The sequence below is a fragment of the Scardinius erythrophthalmus genome (genome assembly GCF_964197995.2).
Source record: "Scardinius erythrophthalmus genome assembly, chromosome: 22".
Taxonomy (NCBI): domain Eukaryota; kingdom Metazoa; phylum Chordata; class Actinopteri; order Cypriniformes; family Leuciscidae; genus Scardinius; species Scardinius erythrophthalmus.
Genome location: NC_138242.1, coordinates 16,408,574 through 16,432,964, shown reverse-complemented (window position 1 = coordinate 16,432,964; position 24,391 = coordinate 16,408,574). Strand labels below are relative to the sequence as shown.

The window sequence follows — 24,391 nt, the reverse complement described above, 5'->3', positions numbered from 1 at the left end:
TTCGTGTAAAGAATGCTACAATTTAGCGGGTAGAAGTTTGATACGGTTAAGGCCCTTTCACACTGGATGCGTAACGAAAAAGCGAATAGTTCGTGTGCGAATAGTTCGCGTCAAAACCCATCACATGAGCCGCGTAAACACGGTCTCTATCTCTATCTTTGACGATTAGCTTTCTATCCCAGATGTAGTTTAGCCTGCTAGCCTACACAGCACAGGACTATACAACAACTAAAACTATCACACAACATACTCACAGTCGTGATAACCGAGTTGGTTGGCAATGCTACGCCACACAATCATTGTCCTTGTAGTATAAGATTGGCTGAAGTCTTTTCTGTCGCCGCAAAAGAAAAAAAAATCGACATCGAAACGGAAAAAAAAAAAGTTGTTTTTTCGCCGCAGCACATTCGCGTTCGGTGTGAAAGCACTCATTACACAAACAGCTGATCAAAAAATAAAACCATCGCGCGAATTATTCGTGCGTAAAAATCGCGTCCAGTGTGAAAGGGCCTTTAGACTTTGTGTGAGAGCACTTTGTGGACTACAACTCTTCGCTGCTTTCGACACGTTTGAAACGTCAACACCACTCGCACACGGACACTAGCTCACGGATCCCGCTAAACATGGCTGTGTCTTTGGTGCACTTCACCGCCTTCTTTCAGGGAGAGGACAAAATCGTTGAAGTTGGCGAAAACCACGGGTAAGTCAACTTTATGGGGTGACGTTACATAGGTGACATTTAGTCTTTCTCGTTATGTCTTTTCCACAACTGCTAGCCGAAGAATCATACCATATACTGTCAAACTCGTAACATGAAAAGTTATATAAAAAATTCACTGACAACATATGTTCACATTCATGGCACAATTCAAACGGGACCAGAAAATAATTATTTTCTCCCATTCACTTGCATTGACGATTTTTCAACCTAGAGGTCCACTTGGGGTTTTACGGATGGGCGGGACTTACCAGCTCTATTGACTTTGCATTGCGAGAGGCTGCCTCCTTGTCATTTCTTGCTTCTAACAAAAGACAGAAAAATGCCTAAAAGCTGCTGTGTGACAAGGTGTACAGCAAACAAGCTAAAAAAAAAAAAAAAACAGAAATAAGTTTTTATTAGCTCTCGACCCCAAAAAACGAGTGTTTATGACATAAAAGTGGATTGGCTACAGGCAGTTGAGACAGAGCGTCACGTGTCTCATTACTCTGAGAACTAACGTAGGCCTACGCCCGCTGGAGGAGACTAATCGGCAACACAGGATAGTTTATCTTACAGAAATATAATATATAAAACTGACATTTGGATATTTGACTCACCAGTGACCAAATGTTAAACTTACTGCACACGTGGTGTATTTTTAGTGCATACTGAGTGTCAAGATCCAACAATTTACCCATTCGTTCCAGCCTGTATCCACATTTATGTCCTCAAACGCTCGTTTTTTGGGGTCGACAGCTTATGAAAACTTATTTCTGGCGTTTTTTAGCTTGTTTGCTGTACACCTTGTCACACAGCAGCTTTTAGGCATTTTTCTGTCTTTTGTTAGAAGCAAGAAATGACAAGGAGGCAGCCTCGCACAATGCAAAGTCAATGGAGACGGTTGGATTGTTTTCCCCCTTGGTGGGCGTGGTCTTCAGATTATGACACGTTGCGCTCTGTCTCTATGTTAGTGTTCAAATTGATTTCTATGAGAGGTTTCTCCATAGAGCTGGTAAGTCCCGGCACTTCTGCTAACCCCACTGGACCTCTAGGTTGAAAAATCGTCAATGCAAGTGAATGGGAGAAAATAATTATTTTCTGGTCCCGTTTGAATTTTGCCATGAATGTGAACATATGTTGTCTGTGAATTTTTTATATAACTTTTCGTGTAAAGAATGCTACAATTTAGCGGGTAGAAGTTTGATACGGTTAGACTTTGTGTGAGAGCACTTTGTGGACTACAACTCTTCGCTGCTTTCGACGCGTTTGAAACGTCACCACCACTCGCACACGGACACTAGCTCACGGATCCCGCTAAACATGGCTGTGTCTTTGGTGCACTTCACCGCCTTATTTCAGGGAGAGGACAAAATCGTTGAGGTTGGCGAAAACCAGGGGTAAGTCAACTTTATGGGCTGACGTCACATAGGCGATATGTAGTCTTTCTCGTTATGTCTTTTCCACAACTGCTAGCCGAAGAATCATACCATATACTGTCAAACTCGTAACATGAAAAGTTATATAAAAAATTCACTGACAACATATGTTCACATTCATGGCACAATTCAAACGGGACCAGAAAATAATTATTTTCTCCCATTCACTTGCATTGACGATTTTTCAACCTAGAGGTCCACTTGGGGTTTTACGGATGGGCGGGACTTACCAGCTCTATAGCTTCTATGTTGTTTGTCTTTTCAAGAAGCATGGAATTACAGTGGGAGCAAGGCTATGTGGAATTACATTATATTTAAACCTGCAGAAACACAGAATGAGGCTCAGTTCCTGTCGAAGTCTGTGAGGAGAATGAGGGAGATTAAAATGTTACTGTTCTTTTTCCAACCACACGAGGGCGGGCTCGAGCACACACTCTGACAGTTTTTTAATGCTACATAAAAATGCATGTTTTAAAGGGATAGTTCACCCAAAAATTACAATTCTGTCATCATTTACTCGCCCTCATGTTCCAAACCTGTACGAGTTTCTTTCTTCCGTTGAACACCAAAATATTTACACCAAATCTTAAATTTTAGTACATTTTAACTTTACTAATAAAGATATATTTAAAGTATAAGTTAGTTGACATAAGATGACTGTGCATGGATTGACACGATTAATGCAGTATTTTATTTATTTTTTTCATATAAAACACAATTCACTGTTATTTTTATTGAGATGACGGTATAACGATAGCCTATATACGACTTTTTAAAATCCCCCTTTCCCCTTATATTTATTTTGTGAAGGATTTTTAGTTTTATTTCACATAATTGAGCCCATATGAGGTTAGTCAGTTAGTCAGTGTGGTGGGAAGTCCCGCAGGCTCATTCATGTTTGGCCGGTACGGGAATCGGTGTCTAACGGATGTGACGGTGTGGGCCGGTCCCGTACCCGCCCGTAACTGAACTAGCAGCTCGATCCACCGAGCGCGAGCGTTAACTCACTGCAGCGTCATTATAGCTTCCATTCAGAGCCAAGCTGGAGTTTATCACTAGATCCCGAAGATTCATTCAGGAGCTGTTCTCTCTCGTTCTCTCTCCGGTTACCGTTTACCGAAAATTACAGGGTATGTGTGACTCCTGGATCCGCCGCCTCTGTGAGTAGACACACTCTCTCTCTCACTCACTCTCTCTCTCACTCTCTCTCTCTCTCTCTCTCTCTCTCTCTCTCGTCGTTTGTTTGTTTGTATTGTATTGACTGAGGTGATGCACAACTAAACTGAGGACATTTTGCTTACTCACAGTGCAATGGACTGATGCGAGTTAACATCCAGTTTATAAGCTGATTATTAGTCTATGAATTGTTTAGCTACTTCAGAACTAGACATTAATAATTATATTATTTTAAATAAATAATAATAAAAACGATTATTAACGATATAATATTAATAATATTATGGTGATATAAAATAAACAGATTTTAATTCGAATAATGAAATAGCCTATTAATATATATATATATATATATTTATTTTAATATCTATCTATCATACTAAATTGTAATGATGGCTTTGTTGTGAATGTTTGAGGGAGGGAGAGATACTGAACTCTGTCCAGCATCTGTCTATTTTGGTATGTCAGTGATATTAGGGAGCAGGTGTCAGGCAGGGCTCAAAAATACACAGTATATAAACAAAGAAACTCAGAGAGGTGAGACCATTTGCTTGTTATTGCGTTGCCCTTTTATGTGTGATTTCACTTTTTTTCCATACTGGTGGTGGAAATTATCCCAAAAGTTGAGGTGTAGTTCTCCTAAAACCTGGCCAGAAAACTGGGTCAGCATGCATGGGTGTGTTTTTCATGCGAGAGCCCACATGGCTCACCCATCCAAGTTTCAGTTATGAGTCTGAGAGATCCCATTCATTTCAAATGGTCTAGGTATCCTGTGACGGCCGCATGCTGGTCTATATAAATAAAAGCTGTTGCCGGTGTTTGTGTAGGCTATTTCCAGTTCAACTATACAGAAGACTCGTTTAACATCTAACTTGAGTGATTGCCCAGTAGGAAAAACTTAATGACATTGTGTTGTTGTTATTAAGGGTCAAGATGTCTGCAGTGTAATAGAAAAATAATGTGACCTGAGAAAAACATTCGTTGCCAGAAAGAGGATGCTGTTGTTTCCACGGCAACTAATTAATTTAAACTGTTGATCTGGGGAAAAGAGGATGAGATGATGCCATTTAATCAAATCAATTTTTTTTAGTTTTGTTTGTATTTTATCTTTTTTTATTAGAGATTGCTGTTGTTTTGACTTGTTTTGATGTAGTCTTTGCGCCAGAGAAACAAGCTGTAATTTTTTAGAATTTTTTTTTTTTTGCGGTAGCTCTGTATATTCCTGTGGCATCGCTGTCAAAGAGTAATTATCTGGCAAAGTAGATTTATTATTGTAGAGTTAAAGGCAGGGTAGGCGATTTGTTCCAGAAACATTTTCTTGTTATGCTGGTTGAAAGTGTCTTTACACCCTGATAACATCACACGTCATCAGCACGTTTCGTGCTATGAAGAGTTAGACAGACCTCAGTCACCGAACACCGCAACCGAAACAGCAGACGCCTTTTACAGTTCCTCCTGAACCAAAACAACAAGCTTATACTTCGTTCACACCACAACAACTGTAATTTGGATGAGATGGAAACCCGTGATGTTATAATTGGAGCGTTTCGTGACTCGAATTTATGCGTTTCTATGGCTGCATCAACGGCGTAATGAATCTGCAGTAGTCAGGTGGTACAGGTCAGTGTTCTTTAGGTTGTATATGTTCATTATTATTGTACTGTTATGTGCTTCGAGACATCTCTCGTGACGCTTGTTTGCTCCCTGCTGTACGCGTTCATGTGTTTTGAAGGAGGCGCTCTGAAGGGAGGGTGGGATCTCATGCTTTCAAAGCTAACTTGCTATTGCTAGCTTCTCTGAAAACTGCCTACCCTACCTTTAACGAAAGTTATCATGAGCATTATAATGTTTGAAGCGGATGTCATAACAAATGTCAGTAGACCGGGAAGATTTTAAAACAAGTGGTTCATTCATAAATCCGTAGGATTGTACCTTCATGCTGTGGAAATTCAAACCGGAAGACCAAAATAGACCTGAGTGCATGTGGTGCTCATTTCGATGTCGTCCTGTCTAAAAGGAGAGATTGTAACAGAGACTCAGAATGCCAAAGATGACAGCAGTGATATCATAAACAGGCCCTCCAGTCGATCAATACAGACACTCACTATTAGATATGATCTCAACATTATCGATTATATTCTCATTACACCGAGTCTGATGACTCTCATATTGATCCAAAAAAGTAATAAAAGTCCTTTGTAGTTATTAGAGACAAATCAGTATTTTTGAACTCAAAGCTGATTTTCTGCAAAGACCAAAAGAATATAATCGTCATACATTTAATATAATTGTAATACAAGTAGCCTAAATAAACCCGTTGAAAAGGCATAATGTGTTGCTAGTGAACAGTGCATGTTTTGAGCACAAGAGGGCGGTGTAGTACAGAGAGAGAGAGGAGAAAAGCACGTGTTTGAAATCTAATAGGCCTACTCCCTACACTCTTAAAATAAAGGTTCCAAAAAGGAGTTTTTAGATTCTCTTAAAAGAACCATTTTCTCTCTCTCTTGCTTAAGCACGTTTTAATAATCTGTAGAACCTTTTTCCACCATAAAGTAGCCTGACTTTTGTGCCATGAAACGGTCCTATGGTTCTTCATGGAACCATCGATGCCCATAAAGAACCTTTATTTTTATCGGTGTACATAAGAATATATGTGTGAATCATTCAGTGGATGATGCAGTTCACAATATAGTCTAAAACAATAATTAAAAAAAATATATAATAGTATTCTAATCCAATGCCACTTTCAGTGTTGTTTTAGTATTATTTAAATGCTATTATAGCATCTATTATTTTTAATTAACTTTTGTTTAGTTTGAGTTTAAGCAATTCTGTTATGTACTTTTGTCATTTTAATCGATTTTTAATATTTATAATTAGCTTTAATATATTTTTTTTTCAATAATAGTCGTAATAATTTTAGAACTTTAATTTCAGTTAGTTGCCGAGGCTGCATTTCTAATTTTTTGTTTACTTTGAATTACATTTTTCTTGTAATATTTGTATATTTTTGTCTTTTAGTTTTATTTCAATTAATGAAAATGATTTTTAATAGTTTTAGTTTTAGATAAACAACAACACTGGTCACATGATCTATGCGGTTAGATGTAATTTTACAAAAGTAATGTGAAGATGCCCATAGTGTATTTTTCGCACATTTTTTTGTGCTGCATACTCATATTGTTGCATAAATGTTTAAGGGTGATAGTTTTGCTTTGAGAAATTGAGTTGGGTGTGTGTGTGTGTGTGTGTGTGTGTGTGTAGACAGCCCATCTTTCTAAACTTCACAAATCACTCAGTTAGACATTTCAGTTAAACAGTCTTGCTACTTTTCATCCTCTCTCTCTCTCCCTCCCTTCCTCAGTCTAAGTCTCGCTCTCTTTCTCTCTCTCAGCCGCACAAATAATCATTTCCTTTCAGGCACTCCCCTCACTCACCATGAAAGGTGCTGTGCTGATTTATACTTAAACATCATGTCTCAAAGCTCTAAGATTTATATGATTTCCTCTTCCTTCCCGGAGTTAATCAGCCCGTGTAAGTATGTATGTGTATGTGAGAGAAAGAGACATGAAGGAGGGTGTCAGTGTGAAAGCGACATAATGAACACACTGTCTGAAATGCTCTACTAGTGTGGGCATGTTGAAAAATACACAAACACACATAATCTTCAAGCTTTCATATGAATCCCTCCTCTAAATCTATGACCTGAAGCTTACCTTTTAATAGACATTACAGAGGAGATGATCTAATGCATTTCTGATTCAGTTTCACACACACGCACACGCACACACATTACTGAAATGTACATCATAGTCCCGAATATGTATGTAAGAGTATTATTTTATCTTAAAATATTAGTTTTTTTTATTACTTGCATTGGTCTGATCAGGGAAGCAAATAATATGGCTTATTTCCTCAATTTCAAAATATATTATGATAAATTTCAAAAAGCAGATAGGACTGTATATTTTCTTATTATATATTATTTTTTATGTATATGAGAGGATTATGCATGGATGCATTAAGTTGATCAAAAGACAGTCAAGGCATTAATAAATATAATAATAAAATGTCACGGTTTCCACAAAAATATTACTCTTTTCAAAATTGTTAAACCAAATCAGCATTTTAGAATGATTTCTGAAGGATCATGTGACACTGAAGACTAAAATAAATGTGGTGTCAGTTTCAACACTTTTATTTTTATCCTGTAGGTGGCGATAGGCACACAATGAAACATTCTGACACATGCTGGAGCCTTAAAGGGATAGTTCACCCAAAAATCATCATTTTTCCTCACCCTCGAGGAACATAAAAGAAGATATTTAGAAGAATGTCGGTAAATAAACAGCTGACGGTCCCCATTGACTTCTATAATATAGTCGGAAAAATACTATGGAAGTCCTACAGATTTGGAACAACTTGAGGGTAAATGATGACGGAATTTTCATTTTTGGGTGAACTATCCCTTTAAGTCTGTTCACTTGGAAAATCTAGCGGAATGTGGTCTGTCAATTATCTGTTCATTACCTGATTTAACGTGATTTTAGTGTTACAAAAACACACTGACTATTAGAAGACTTTGTTTTCTTCTCCAGAAACTAGTGGCATCTGAGTCTGTTTTTGGAGAGTGATTCTGAGTTCTCTTGACTGTTTGATGACCGTGCACTTTACGTAATTACAACTTAACGGCCTCTCTTTGAGAATCGCTATGCTTTGATTCAGGCCACACAGAAAGGAAGTGCGGTTGTTGACATGATCCTGTCACAGGAAACTCCTGTCTATTTCTCTTCTCTTCTCTTCTCTTCTCTTCTCTTCTCTTCTCTTCTCTTCTCTTCTCTTCTCTTCTCTTCTCTTCTCTTCTCTTCTCTTCTCTCCTCTCCTCTCCTCTCCTCTCCTCTCCTCTGTGTGTGTGTGTGTGTGTGTGTGTGTGTGTGTGTGAGAGAGAGTATGTTGAATGGTTTAGGTTTTCACTGCGAGGGTGGGGCAAACCTTAATTACAGACCGTCTCTACTCTTTCAGAAAGGGTCCTCTGTGTGTCTGTGCGTGTGTGTTTTTTTGCCCCTAAATGTTTTGGGAGGGTCCTTTAATGGCATATATCACTTTGGCGCTGAAGTCTCAAAACATGCATTTATAAAAAGCCAAAAATTACAACATGCCATTTGGATTGACTCTATATGAGTTTATGGGAAGAGGTGTATGTGTGTGTGTGTGTGTGTGTGTGAGAGAGAGAGAGGTTCTACTTTAGTAGTTTAGGAAGTCTTTGTAACACAATGCATTGCATTCCTACACTCCTGCTGGGCTCCTCGTTTGTTCCTTGCATTCTTGCCCACTCACCCCCAACCCCCAGTGTGTGTGTGAGTGTGAGTGTCGGGGGTCTCTTAAGTCTCCTAAAGACCACTTCAATCTCGGAATAACCCTAAACCAGCACTAACACACTCTTCACAAAAACTACACACATTTCTCCGCCACACACAAGCGGGTTCTTTCCCCATCCCCCCCAACCTCTCACAGGATACCAGGGGTCAGAGGTCAAACCTGGAGACACAAAGCATAAAGAGAACAAACCGCAGAGGGAGAGATGGGGAGTATGAGAAAAGAGAGAAGGAAATAGAGATAGGCTAGGTGAGTTACGGGTAATTATTAGGGTGGTTAGACCGCTGGAAAGTTGGTTAGATTAAAATCAGTACTGTTGCTCAGATGACAGTTCATTTATTTGAATTAATTCATGGCTCATCTCATGAGTTGCGTGTTGGGTGTGCTGCAAATATAAGTCTGGGTGTGAACTCTTGACCACATTCCTTTGTATTTAGATGTAAATGCATGAGTGTCAGGCCTCTGACCTCTTGAGATGTACAAGATCTCGACCTAAAGACCTTCAAATGAACAAACACACACTAAGTTCATACATTCCATAGCTACTTACATTCTTTGTATCTATCTATCTATCTATCTATCTATCTATCTATCTATCTATCTATCTATCTATCTATCTATCTATCTATCTATCTATCTATCTATCTATCTATCTATCTATCTATCTATCTTTTTTAAATAATATATTAATTAGTTAATTTTAAGTAATTAAGTATATTCAAAATACATTTAAAATATTTCTTAATTAAAAATTAAAATTGTTTAACAATAAATTAACATGTAATAATATATATTTTTAAATATTTAGATTATATATATATATATATTACTCCATTTATATGGATTACTCCATTTATATGGATTTTTATTACTCCATTTATATAATATTTTAGTATGAGAATGTGAATATTTAGTATTAGGTAAGTATTTAAAAATAAAGATATACATATATATATATATATATACACGCACTATATATACATACAGTATATATAATTAGTAAACCAATATAATTTATTAAATGATTTGTTTAGTAATTTTATATATATATATATGTATGTATGTATGTATGTATGTATGTATGTATGTATGTGTGTGTGTGTGTGTGTGTGTGTGTTTGGTCTTTGATTTACTAAATATAATTAGCTTTTTTAGTATTTATTCTATTGTACGTCTATATTTGGAAGATAGCTAGGTACATATGAGTGTGTGTCTTCCTTTCATTCCTGGAAGAGAGCAATGCAGGATGCATCTATCCTTATGCAAACACACAAACACTCACACTTGGTGAGCCGTCAAGCAGATGTAATGTGTAATCAGACAGGTATGTAGACTGATTAGGGAGTGTAAAGGCAGAGATCATTTGTGTGTCAGGAGTGTGCGTGTGTATTAAATTATAATTTTAGACTTCTGTCAAGTTGAATGTGTCTCGCGGTTTTATTGTGTCTTTGCGTATCCGAATGGTTTTGGTGTCTGTGTGTGTGTGTGTTCTCACTTTGACTGGTGTCAGGAATGCTTGACAGGAACTAAAGCAAATGGGCCGCTAAAACTAATCTCATCCTCTTTTATGTGTGTGTGTGTGTGTGTGTGTCTCTCTCTCTCTCTCTTTCCCCTCATTCATCCCTGCCTCTCTTGTCCTCCTCCAGGGCATGTCTGTCTTTACAGACTTGAGAGAAAGATATTCATCACCTGAGTTAAGATCTTGCACCCCTGCAGATTCCTACTCCCATTAACTTTGAAGAGTAAAGTTAAGGTTTCAAAGCTCATTACCTTTGCATTTAGAAAATAAAATGTTTTGGTTTTTTTTGTGCGTTTTTTTTTGTGCGTTTATACATTCAGAAAGAAAATTATATTTATTTTGTTTTATTATTTAGCATTTAGTATTTGTTTTGTTTTTTTTAATTTTTTAATAATTCGTTTTTTAATTATTTGTTTTAATAAATTCATTATTTAATCAAATTATAAATGTTTTTGCATTCATATTTAATTTAATTTATTCTATTTATTTTATTTTATCTTATTTATTACATTTGTTTTATTTATAAACCACGGCACATATATAATCTCACACTTACCTAACTGAACTGCCATAAACCGTCTAGTCTGTGTTTTATTCCTTCTTTGAACTATGATTATGACACTTAATGTGTCAACTGTCGGCGCATGCGTGTGTGTTTGTTTGTAAGCGTGCATATGGGTGTGTTTGTCACTGATTGACAGCTGCAGGGAAACTGGCCATGTGTATGAACTTAGAACAAGCAAAAGTAGGTCAGGCACACTGTTAGTAAACACATGCACTCACAGTTTACAGTTAACAGTCAGCGCTGCATTTTCAAAAAAAAAAAAAAATTGGCTTTTTTTGTTCAATACTGGCTGGTCTGTTTTTATCCCTATCTTTTTCTTTTTCTTTTTTTTTTTTACACGCACACGCTGTTTTATAGAAAGGCCACGGATTTCATGTTCCTCCTTGTTTCCACGGCTACACTATCACAAAGGACTCCAGCTGGCTTTGGAAAAAGAGAGCAAGGGACAGAGAGAAAGACGAACGGTGACCAGCCCCTTTCTAAACACACGGCAGCTGGGCCGAACTGTCATTCTGCACCCTGGCCTGCTTACACACACACACACACAAAAACACACTGTGGCCCCTCCTCTGGCTTTATAGCGCTTTGTGTTTTGCGATAATTCCCTTGGCATCTGCTAGAGGGAGCCCAACTAACCTGTTTGAATAAGTTTTATGGTTTTTGTCGCTTCCACACAAACGCACACACACACTCACGTCGGACTCGTCCGCATCCAGACGTCATAATGCCCAGAGGTGCGTTCAATCTCCCCTCCTAATGAAGCATGAGGCTGAAAGGGGAGTTTCTCCGGGCAGGGGCCGAAAAGAAGGAATGAATGGATGATAGAGGGGGGGCAGTGAAGGGGGTTGAGCAGGGGACGTCTTTGATACAGCGCTGGCCCGGGCGGGGGGTGGTGTGTTTTTTAGCCAGGAGATCCACCATTCACACTCCTCCGTCGACCGCTCGTTTGAAGTGCCTCACAAAGAGGAGTTTGTGGGCCGGGGGCCAAAAGGGGTTTTGTCATTCAGGAGAGTCCCTCTCCTCCTCCTCTTTAACCTCTCGCTCATTCTTTCACTCTTTTGAATCGAGAAATACTTTATCGGCCAAGAACGCAGCCAATTAATGTTCAACCAACAGGCTGAATTGCTTCGAAGCTAGCATGCATGCGTGCGGTTTAGTTTTCGCATCACTCGCTCTCAGATTTGAGCTGAACTTTCAGAGAGTTTAACTCCAATCCCAATCCCCAGAATTAGTTGCTGCATTTGTTTGCAGTAGCGCTCGGATTGTGTTAGACAAGCGGCAGATGTTAAGACCGTTTTTGTTGAGAGAAAGTTAGACGAAAGCATTTCGGGGAGTTTTTCTTTCTCCGTTCCTGCCTGCTGGAGTTCAGGAATTCTCTATCACACTCCACTTCCCAACTGTTGGATAAACACGATGGCCTTGAGAGCGTATGTGTGTGTGTGTGTGTGTGTGTGGTTTTGGAGGCGTGACGCTTCCATGATCCAAACATCAAAGTGTATCCGTGGAAACTATGAGGTAGTCAGTAATGCCGCTAACATGGCATGACTTGTTTTTATTCGCTGCCTTTTTTGTGCGCGCGTGTGTGTGTAGGTGAAAATAACGTCGTTTGGGATATGTCCTACACATCTGGTGTTAGAGAATATATCATACTGCGGTTGCCCATGTTAGAAAAACACTATTTTTGAGACGTTTTGGCCTCTAAAAAGACTTTGACAGCTCTCTGGCAACTGACTTCCTCTTCACTTTGTGGAGTCCAGACAACCCATTGACCTTCCTGGCATGCTTTTGTGCAGAAGGGGCATGTGTGTGTGTGTCAGTGTGTATCAGTGTCTGTGTGTGTGTGTTTGTGTGTGTGTGTGTCCTGTAAACCCTACGTTATGGGGACAAAATGTCCCCAGAATGATGGCATTATCCAAAATCCTTGTCCTTGTGGGGACATTTTTTGTTCCCCATTAGGAAAACAGCTTATAAATCACTCTAAGTGCTTTTTCTTGAAAATATAAAAATGCAGAAAGTTTTCTGTGATGGGTAGGTTTAGGCGACATAATATACAGTTTGTACATTATAAAAATCATTATGTCTATAGAAAGTCCCTTTAAAACATGAAAACACAACGTGTGTGTGTGTGTGTGTGTGTTGTCTTTTGTATTTATATAACACTACCATTAAAAAGTTTGGGTTCAGTTATTAAAAAAGAAAAAGAAATGAATACCTTTATTCAGGAAGGATGCATTAAATTGATCAAAAGTGACAGTATAATGTTACAAAACATTTCTATTTCGAATAAATGCTGTTCTTTGAACTTTCTGTTCATCGAAGAATCCTGCAATATAACGATTTCCACAAAAATATTAAGCAACACAATTGTTGTCAACGTTGATAAGAAATAAAAAATGTTTCTTGAGCACTAATTCAGCATAGTATATTTTTTTCTGAAGGATCATGTGACTGGGGTAATAATGCTGCAAATTCAGTTTTTCTATCACAATAATGAATTGCATTTTAAAATATATTCAAATAGAAAACGGTCATTTTAAATTATAATAATATTTCACTGTATTGTGGATCAGATAAACTCATTATGAGCATATGTGATTTCTTATAAAAGCATTTTAAAATATTATAACCCAAACTTTGGCACAGTAGTGTGCATTTAGCCTGTGTTTTACATAGTTTACATTTATATTTGTATTCATCTATTTAAACAAAGACAGGAAGAATATTTATATTTGGTAATGAGATTCTCAAGGCTATTACTATTGTGTGATAAGATAAAAAAAAAAAAAAAATCCAGACTGTTTTTAGCTTGGAAACTCACATCTGTATTTTAAAGGGCTCCAGGTGGCTGGATGTTTTGGGCTGTTTGACCTGTGGTTTGTCTTTGTCACATAGAAAGAGAGAGCGAGCGAGAGAGGAAAGGCTTTAGAAATAAACCGCAGTACTGGGTGGGTCAGAGAACACACACATACATGCTTGACACGTGACACAGGCTCATACACACAGGTGAGAACAAGCACACACAGTGCCCGGCTCGGTTGCTGTAATAGTTTAAAGAGAAAGCCTGGCCTACTTTCCGCATGCACTGTGACCCAGTTTACATAGATTCAGACACGGAGCAGTCACAAACCTGTTCCACATCCCTTCTGTGTGTGTGTGTGTGTGTGTGTGTGTGTGTGAGAGAGAGAGCTGTTAAAACACAGAGCATGATCTTCTTACAGTGCTATAATCTAAAACAGACACACGCACTCTCGTACACTCAGATGTCATAAAGCAAAAGAGAGATCTTCCGATCTAATCCGCTCCCTTCATGTGTCCAGGAGTGATGTGTGTGTGTGTGTGTGTGTGTGTGTGTGTGTGTGTGTGTGTGTGTGTGTGTGTGTGTGTCTGGGCCTGGGCCTGCGCTAACCTGCTCCTGCCAAAAGCAGGAAATGAGGGAGCTGTAAGAAAATGGACTGCCACTGTTTAGTCTCTGAGCACACACACACACATACACACAAGCGCACACGCACACAAACACACACACACACACACACACACACACACACACACACACACACACACACACACACACACACACACACACACACACACACACACACACACACACACACACACACACACGCACACACACACACACACACAGTGTTTAGTCTTCTCCAGCAGCTGTGCTATTCTAAGCAATACAGGCAGGAAGAACAGAGAGAGCAGAAATAGATGGATGATTTTTGGGACAGTAATGCCAAACTCTTTTTGTAGTTTTACTCTGCAACTCTACAGTGCTGTACTCTAAAAGATTGCTCTACCTTTCTGCACACTACTACACTCTGACCAAAAATTTTTTACCTAGCATTCGTATACTTTTTTATGCTTTATTCTACTCAATTCTATTCTAATGTTCTCTATTTGTTTTTATACTAAACTTCTCTTCACTATTCTGTTTTATGCAACTCTATTGTATTATATTCAACTCTACTTCACTCTGTTCTCTCCCACTCAACTCTGTTGTACTCCGTTCAAAAGTGTAATTCTACTGTATTCTACTTATCTTTACTCTGCTCTACTTTATTAAATGATGTTCTACTCTTACTTTATACTATTATAAGCCAGTCTATTCTACTGTACAAAACGTTTTATTGTACTTTATTCTCTACTCTATTCAAACTCTACTCAGCCCTATTCTATTATATTTTAGGTTACTTTAGGCTATTCTTCTCAACTTTATTATGTTCTACTCTATTAGCGTCTTTTCTGCTATACACAACTTTATTCTACTCTGTTCTCCTCGGCTCAACTTCATTGTACTCTAATGTACTTCACTAAACTTTGTTCTAATTTATTCTACAGTAATTTATTTCTGCTCAACTCTGCAGTTATTCAACTGTGTTTACTCAACTTTGTTATGTTCTATGTTACTGAATTCTGTTTTACTTTAACTCTATACTATTATATGCCAGTCTACTCTATTCTGTTTACTTGTTCTACTCTATTTTGTTGTATGCAACTTTATTCTAATCCCATCAACGTGACTGAACTTGACTCTGTTTTGCTGTATTCTACTCATCTCTGCCGTGCTTGTATTCTATTATATTGTTCTCTATAGTACTTCAAATAGGTCCATGGTACTCTAAATTTACTTCCACGTCTTTTTGTCCATTTTCAGATCATGAACCTGCGATTATTACCGTTATATTTTGACTTTTAAATAAATGTAACTAAATTGTCAATTGATGAATGCGCTACCTAGTTGTGTCACTTAGTAACCTATCACTTCCTCCCACTCCACAGTATCATCATGTATAACAACCTACAAGAAAACTCCGCCCCCGGTCCCACCCAGGTCAACACCCACCAGACCATACATCTCTATAACAGCCCAGAGCAGCACAGAATCAGCACAGGATGCCTACAATGAGCTCACCGGTGCTGGCCCTGCAAACCGGGCCTTAGCAGCGGTCCAGTCGGGCCTCAGCAACTCCACTGAGAGCATCGATAGCATGAAGGCCCTGACGGCAGCCATTGAGGCAGCGAACGCTCAAGTCCACGGCCCAGCCAGCCAGCATGTGACCAACAGCACCATCACCATCACCACAGCCAGCGCCACCAGCGTAACACGCATCGCACAGGACGCTAAGAAAGACGCCCTCAGGAAGTGCCTGTCCATAGGGATACAGGTTGGCCACACACAATCACATCTGCCTTGCCTATAGGGTTACAGGCTAGCAATACTAAACTAACAAAGAAAACACAAAACAGAGAATCAAATATGAGCTTAAGCACAGCAGTGTTTACAAGAAAAGAAACAACACACTTTTTGTGTATGTGGAGAAATACGGTCTCTGTCTCTCAAAACCTTCAGAATAGTGTACTGCTCTTACTATTTCTGCCACACAAAGATTTGGCAAAAATTGTAAGATTAGTATGCCAGTATGCTATTTTAAATTCAGCCAGGCATTATTTACAGTATATACTGGAATTATTTAGTATGTTCTAAGACTGTGTACACTATGTCCATAAATGCTGTCTAGTCATTAATAATCAGCAGTATATTCTCTGATTATTGAGTAGCCATCTATGTTGTATACACTATGATACCTAATGGATGCTGTCTAGAAACTCAGCATACATTTATGAGCGTTTTTTATGAGCACATCCATTGTCTGCAGTATATTTTCTAGTTATTGAGTATGCACAAGTATTTTACATGCTATGATGCCCAAATATGCTGTTTAGGTAGGCAGCGTACTAAGTTTGGGAACACAGCCTTTTTATCTCCAGTACATTATCTGATTATTGAGTATGCATCAATAAATTGAGCAATTTGCATATTTCTAATCATTTCTTGCTTTACACCTACATCATTTGGTACTAAAATATTCACAAAGGACCATTTAAAAAGGCCTCAAGTACAAACAACAACAAATGGACAGTAGTACATTTAACAATAACATTTCAAAATGTACTGTAGACACCCAGCCTCCATATTGAATGTGTGTGTGTGTCTGTGTTAAGGTTGACGGTCCTGAGGAAGCCAGCCAATCAGAAGTGCACTGCAAGTTTCAGTCTGTCGGCATTCAAGTAGAAGAGGAGAGTAGGTAAGTTTATCTACACCCATACGCTCTCTCTCTCACACACACACACACACACACACACACACACCCCAGTAGCAGCATATTTCATTACATCTCTAGCTTTTATCTCCAATCATGTGCTCATATAAACAAGACAAAGTCATTGAAAACATTACAGATGTGAGGATAATGACTATTGAAGCTTCTGAAAAAATGGAAGCTGTAAGAAGAGAGAGAAAAGAAAGTGAAAGAGAGAGAGATGTCATTTCAAGCACATGTTCCTGTGACAAAAACCCTCCCGTTCTCTATTTCACACACACAGCTGTCCATATCATGGTGGTTTGGACACTGGGGCCTTCTGAAAGGGTAAAGGAGTGGGAGGCAGAGAGACAGCTGCTCTGTGTGTATGCGAGTGTGTCTGTGTGTTCGTGCACCGCCATCTGTTGCTGTGCCCATTATGAAGCAAGGCAGGCTGCTGGGTCACAGGCATGGTCAAATATCGACCCCCTGTCTTACCTCTCTCTCTCTCGCTCGCTTTCTTTTGCTTTCTCTGACTCGCGCACCCTCAGATGTCACTGTTTTAGCACCCTGTGAGAGGGAGGGACATAAGGCCAGGAGGAGGTAGAGTGAAAGAGAGAGTGCTAGGGCCATTAGATGTTCAGTCTCTGTGTGTTTTCCCCTTAAAGTTCAGCTATAGGCCCAGCCAAAGCATCGTAAAATCCACATCTCGTAGCTAAATTACTGCCCAAGAGTCCAGATCAAATGCCAGAACAAATGTTACACACACACACACACACATATGCATACTGTGTGTAAACAGTAGTTTTACAGAAGGTCAGTTATGTTCAGAGTCAGTTGCTCTGCTTATAAACCTAGCGAACTATCTATAGAGTCAGCGTTTTGAGGCATCTCAGACCATACTCTCAACCACGTTTTTCTCACTCACACATTTTTAACAGTCTTAACATTCTCTAAACAGTAAGTGCAATTGTCACATTTTAATATTTATAGAATATATCATGTCTGGCAGAATTTGATCACTGACTGGATCATTTTGCATGTGATGGCTCACACAATGAAAGAATGTTTAGAAGTGTTGAAGAGTTTGACAGTTTTGCTGAGAATCAACTCATCGGTCTTGATCAACAAGCCATGTGCATTTAGTCATTTTGCAAATTGTAGACAATTGTACTTGTTCTTTTGCACACATGTGCCAAAACACAACACATCAATAAGAAATTCAAATCTGATGTGAACAAGAAACTAATTCTTAGGAGATCTGAACTTTTGAGCCAATTGAGAATTGAATTGAGCCAAAGCTTTTGGTAAACCTGGAAAATAGACCATTTTACCCAATATTTCTGTATGTTGTGTTTTAGGCTTATTAGAGTATTGTTGTTAGCTTAGCAATGTGTTGACGTCAAAACACTGTTTTTAAATATATTTTATTCAGTTATGTTATGTTTAAAAAATATTTTGTTTAAAATCGACTATTTTACCCTGCATTCATACATTTTTAGAGTATTGCATTGTTAGATTAACTACATACTAACAATGAAATATTAGTTAGTATACAAGTTATTTTTGTTCAATATTGATAAGTATTACAATTTGGAATTTAACATTGGACTGTTTTACTATCTTGAGTGTTGTGTTGTTAGTTTAGCAACATGCTAACATCAAACTTTCCCACTGTATGATGCGTTGAGCACTGGGTTGCTGCTCATGTACAGTAGTGGCCAAAAGTGATGTCCGGCCTAGGGACATCTTAACCCCCAAGTTAAGTGTTTTGTTCTTCCCACATATTTTAAAGATTTTAGAGGTTGTGGCTGGTAACTGCCAGCGTTGAGGAGTTGAGGGCAGCAGATTCCTAGACAGTGAGAGAGGGACACACATAACCCACACACACTCGCACAGGTCGCCGGTATTTGGACTTTGCTGAAGCATGCCTTTGTAACTGAGAGGGAATACAGCTGTAAAACACCGGCACACACACACACACACGCACACACAGACAGCTCTCCTAGCACAGGTCTGCTCTTGTTTCCTGATGAAGTCAGAGCCCTTGAACTGTATGCAGAGACTCATTTAGCATGTCATACACTCTTTTCTTCCTCTGTGCAGTAGGAACGAAGGGAATTAAGGAATGAGTTGTCTTCCCCTGTGGCTGTGGCCCAAACCACTTACGCCTGACTTTTTTTAGCTCTAGGGAGGTGCAGTATAACATGTAGTCAGACATGTTTGATAACACATATTGACAAACTGTTGATCTCCAACACTTGTCATAGATAGACAGACAGAGATAGATGGACGGATAGACAGACAGATAGATGGATGGATGGATGGATGGATGGATGGATGGATGGATGGATGGATGGATAGATAGATAGATAGATAGATAGATAGATAGATAGATAGATAGATAGATAGATAGATAGATAGATAGATAGATAGACAGACAGACAGACAAAGGGACGGATGGACAGACAGACAGATATAGATAGACAGACAGATAGATAGATAGATAGATAGATAGATAGATAGATAGATAGATAGACAGACAGACAGACAGACAGACAGACAGACAGACAAAGGGACGGATGGACAGACGGACGAAGATAGATAGATAGATAGATAGATAGATAGATAGATAGATAGATAGACAGACAGACAGACAGACAGACAGACAGACAGACAGACAGACAAAGGGACGGATGGACAGACAGACAGATATAGATAGACAGACAGATAGATAGATAGATAGATAGATAGATAGATAGATAGATAGATAGATAGATAGATAGATAGATAGATAGATAGATAGATAGATAGACAGACAAAGGGACGGATGGACAGACAGACAGATATAGATAGACAGACAGACAGATAGATAGATAGATAGATAGATAGATAGATAGATAGATAGATAGATAGATAGACAGACAGACAGACAGACAGACAGACAGACAGACAGACAAAGGGACGGATGGACAGACGGACGAAGATAGATAGATAGATAGATAGATAGATAGATAGATAGATAGATAGATAGATAGATAGATAGATAGATAGATAGATAGATAGATAGATATGGGAAAGAATTAGATTAAAAAAAACATTATAAGGGTAAATTTGCTCTTTAAAGTACATGTTGTCTTTTGATAAAACTAAAGTCGACTTCTGACCCTGGTGTCTTCCCTGTCACACCCTGTGGAGTTTTTGGTGCTGTGGTGGTCCTAGTGGCTTTACCATGCGGCCCACCCCTGCTAGAAGCAGCATGAGTGTGTGTGTGGGTGTTCTCATGTCTATTGATAGCTTTAGTTAATATGTAAAGCACTGAATGCACCATAGGTTAGTTTCAGCCTCAAACGTCAAGCCCACTCTGATCACAGACCGTCTCATGCATACACAGAATATCCAGATTCAGCCTGATTGGATGGCTGTTACAAACGTTCCAGTCGTTGTACACCGGTAAACTGATATCAGTGTATGGATGTATGAAGTCTGTACTCCTCTCAAGTTTAGATCATCATATGAACATGAACAATACTGTGTCCAGATATGTTTTTTTGGGGACAGATAATGACAGATATTTCAGGCTCAGAGAATCTGCTGTAAAACTGTTTGCCATAGTTACATTTAACTATGAACATGAACACACACACACACACACAAACGTTTTCTTATGATATGATTTACAGAAGGCAATGATTACTACCATGTGAGCGGAACAAGAAATGAATACTCTCTTCTCTCTCTCTCTCTCTCTCTCTCTCTCTCATGCACCCTTTATTTGTCTCTCTTCCTCTCTACAGGAAGTAGTTAGCTGATATGAAACAGGCCTTTCTGACACACACACACACACACACACACACACACACACACACACACACATTCACACACACAATCTAAAATGGTCTTTAATGGAAAACAAATGGTTCAAAAAGATATCAGAACTCAGAAATGTAGTGGAGGAGAACAGACGCAGATTACTAGATGGATGGATAAAAACACACTAAGTCCATGAAAAAGATTAAAGAAATCCTAGCAGTTTATGGCCTGTATGTGCTATCGTTTTTTTTGTTGTGCCTTCCAATAACTCAATATTAAAACGCTCAGATGCACGGGCACACACAGAGGCGACACACACTCAGGGTATGGTGAGAGATGTCAGTGTGCTTCAGTGCATCTGAATAGAGCAGGTGTCATACCTCTCCAGTACACACACACACACCAGGCAAACACAGAGTAGCAGATCTAAGCCAGATCGCTTTGATATGTTATCCTTCTCTATTCCTAAAGGAGAGGAGATGTGTGTGTGTGTCTGTGTTTGTTACGCTTGTATTCAATATCATAGTCTACACTTACTTAGAAGGAAGTCTCAACAGAAAATTGCAACCCAATTAATGTAATTTATTTTAACATCGTAAGTACATTTGGAGCGTTTTTTTTTTTTTTTTTTTTACTTTTCGTAACTGGGAACAATTTAATCATATTTGTTTGTTTTATGATAAAAATGTTCTTCAACTTTTGCCAATGTTTTGTCATCATATTCATCCATTGTTATATATTATATTTGAATAAAATATTAAATTGTGTCAATGAAAATAGCATTTATAGCATTTTAACCAAATATTACCATTTAGTTAACTATTAGTTAACTTTTTTAAATAACAATTTGAAAAATGTATATCAAACAATAACTATTTAGCATCATACAACAAAAAATCAACATATACACTATCGTTTAAAAAGTTGGGTCAGTAAGATTTTATTTGAAAGAAATGAATACTTTTATTCAGCATTTTATAATGTTAAAAAGTATATATATTATTATTATTATTACAGTTTATAATAACCATTTATTAATTTTATAAATGCAGCCTTTATGAGCAGAAGAGACTTTTTTTCAAAAACATAAAAAAAATCTTACTCAACCAAACTTTTTCACTTTATGAAACTGTCCTTGAAAACCTTAATAAAGTGTTAATATTTCCCATCATATTTTTGTCAACATTATGTTTTAATTAAAATAGTTCAATTATTGTTATGATGCACATTTTTTATCTAGTCTTTGTTATTGTCAACGGCGCAATAGAAAAGTTTGTGTCAACATTGTTTCTGAGCATTAGATGTACATTTAGCTAAATGATTCGAAACCAAACTATACACTACACTATTCATCTTTTCTTTCCAGCTACCGCAGAGTCACACGCTCTAACAGCGTCACCACTGCCGTTCAAGCTGATCTTGATCTTCTGGAGGTTCTCGGCGATGACCAGTTCACGCAGACCCACCAGGGGCCCATTATCCGCCAGCCGTCCCAGGATGCATCCACTTCCACTGTCAGCATCCAGGGCTCTGGGAACCACTACCATGCCTGTACCCAGGATGACTTCAACGACGTGGGCTTCGACCCCTCCATTCTGCCCCCGCCGGTCCCCTGGATGGATGGAGCCATGGAGGAGGAATACGCAAGCGAAGTGTCAGTCTCTGTGTGTCCGCAGGACGGACGCTGGTTTCTGAAGCTGCTGCATGCAGAGGTGGAGAGGATGGAGGGCTGGTGCCAACAGATGGAACAGGATGAGCAAGAGAATGAGCTACCGGAAGACAGTGAGTAACTCTGAGATAATGACCCTAAAAAAAAAGCATTTTTATGCATTATAGATCTGGGAAGTAGACTCATTTAGAATGTTTGTTTTAACAGCATTTTTCGGCATTAATTATTAATTTATAACGTTTGATTCAGCAGCATTTTGTGGCATTATAGACTCATTTAGAATGTTTGATTCAGCAGCAATACAAAGTTCTGTAATGAAACTCTAGATGGCGCAGACTAATGGGTCCTAAACTGAAACGCTTGCATTCATATCATTCTCTATAGGGCACGGGTGATTGGTTCCTGCTGTATCAGTAGCCAATGAGCTTATTGCTCAACCTTCAAATACTTGCATATGTATTTGCCTTAGCAGTGCGCTTTCAGAAACCCTCCACCTTCCCCAGCTCCACCTGTATAGATTTGCTACGGGTAATTCATGTATATTATACTGAAGAGTAGCAGCATGTCTTGCTCACAGCAGCGTGTCTTGTATGTATTGGCAGTAGCAAGTCCCTTACTTGCTCTGGCGTAGCAGATCTATTTCGCCAAGACCAAATTTATCAACATTCTCATACTATTACCATGCCAAACACTCTGAGAGTTATGACAGAATTAAATTTCTCAGTTCAACAGCACTTTTTTGGGAGATTCATATGTTCGATTTGAATGTTCTAAATGCATCTTTAGCCGCTTTCCGACCAAGTAGTTACAGGAACTTAGTTCTAGGAACTGTCCACTTCTAAACTGTTCTAAGAACTACTCTCCCCCAAACTCGGTTTTGCTGTTTGCGTTCGCTCTGGCCAAGTGGCCATAGGAACTGGTAGGAGGGGTAAGGGAGTGACGCAAGCACGGTGAATTTTATTTTGACGGCGCGACGGACCTTTATTTTGACGGCGCTGAGAACGCCAGAGCAAACAATGCTCGCATTCTCTGTGTTTATTAGTTAGCGATCTGTCTAACACAGTACTGTTTAATATGTTATTAGTTATATGTTATATGTTATTACTGTTATAGAAAGTAGACAGTATATGAAAAAAGGTTATTAGCCTATGCCGTGTGGTTGATGTCCAGTGTTGCTAGCTGGGCAGAAATACATAATCATGTTTGACTTGGTCCCCTCAAAGTTGCGTTGGATTTTCTCTTCAGCATAAAGGTTTAGAGACCCATCTATCACTGTTTTCCATGTTTGTATAGTTAGTTTCTGGAGTAAATATATAGGCTATAATCTGTGTGTTTACATTATAGCTGTTTTAAAAATGGCGGGTGCTGGTGTTCTGCGTGCGTTCGGCCAATCAGCGTACACTAACGTCACGGGTAGTTCCTATAGTGCTGGTTTAGACCCTACTCCGAAGTAGGACCTAAATTAGTTCCTCCAAATGGAGTTCCTAGAACTAAAATCGTTCCTAGTTCCTGCGGTGCGAACACGCCGACATCCGGGTACTTTAGCCAATAGTTCTAGGAACTGTGAAAAGGTTCCTCCGGTCGGAAAGCGGCTTTTGATCCCCCAAAATTCTTTCTAGGTAGTCAACTCACTAGGTTTTGAATTAGTTTAAAACATATAGCAAAGTAATTGAAGCAAAATGTTTTTTGTAGATAAATTACTGAATTTCCAAAGCCGCTATTTTATTTTTAAAGTCAAGTAGTCATTTGATTGCAAAACTATATTTAGAGTGACATTTGTACAGTCTGTGTGCAAGTCGTTTGAAGAATAATCAGCCACTTCAACAAAACTACCAGTGCACAAGGTCATTTCACAGTCTGGTTACCTCCGGCCAGCCTGTGTCTTTTTCTCCCACTTCCCGCCTTTTCCCCGCTCAAGCACACACACCCACACACACAGCGCAGTGACCGTCTTCGTGTCACTCACAAAGCCTGCTTGTTCATCTATCTCCTGTCTGTCTCCCTCTCACATACCAGACATTTCTACCAGCAGGGAGCCACCCGTCTCCCTC

At 38.8% G+C, this 24,391-nt stretch overlaps 1 protein-coding gene across 1 annotated transcript in view; it reads left to right on the top strand.

Annotated features, from left to right (window-relative positions):
• dlgap1b (discs, large homolog-associated protein 1b) overlaps positions 1–24,391 on the top strand; it is a gene marked incomplete at its 5' end in the record, with an annotated part of 77,959 nt that overhangs the window by 47,177 nt on the left and 6,391 nt on the right. Inside the window, 3 exons of the mRNA XM_081352849.1 lie at positions 15,558–15,943; positions 16,782–16,864; positions 22,038–22,453. Coding sequence (XP_081208975.1) covers positions 15,558–15,943; positions 16,782–16,864; positions 22,038–22,453 — 885 coding nt within the window. The remainder of the gene's footprint in view (positions 1–15,557; positions 15,944–16,781; positions 16,865–22,037; positions 22,454–24,391) is intronic.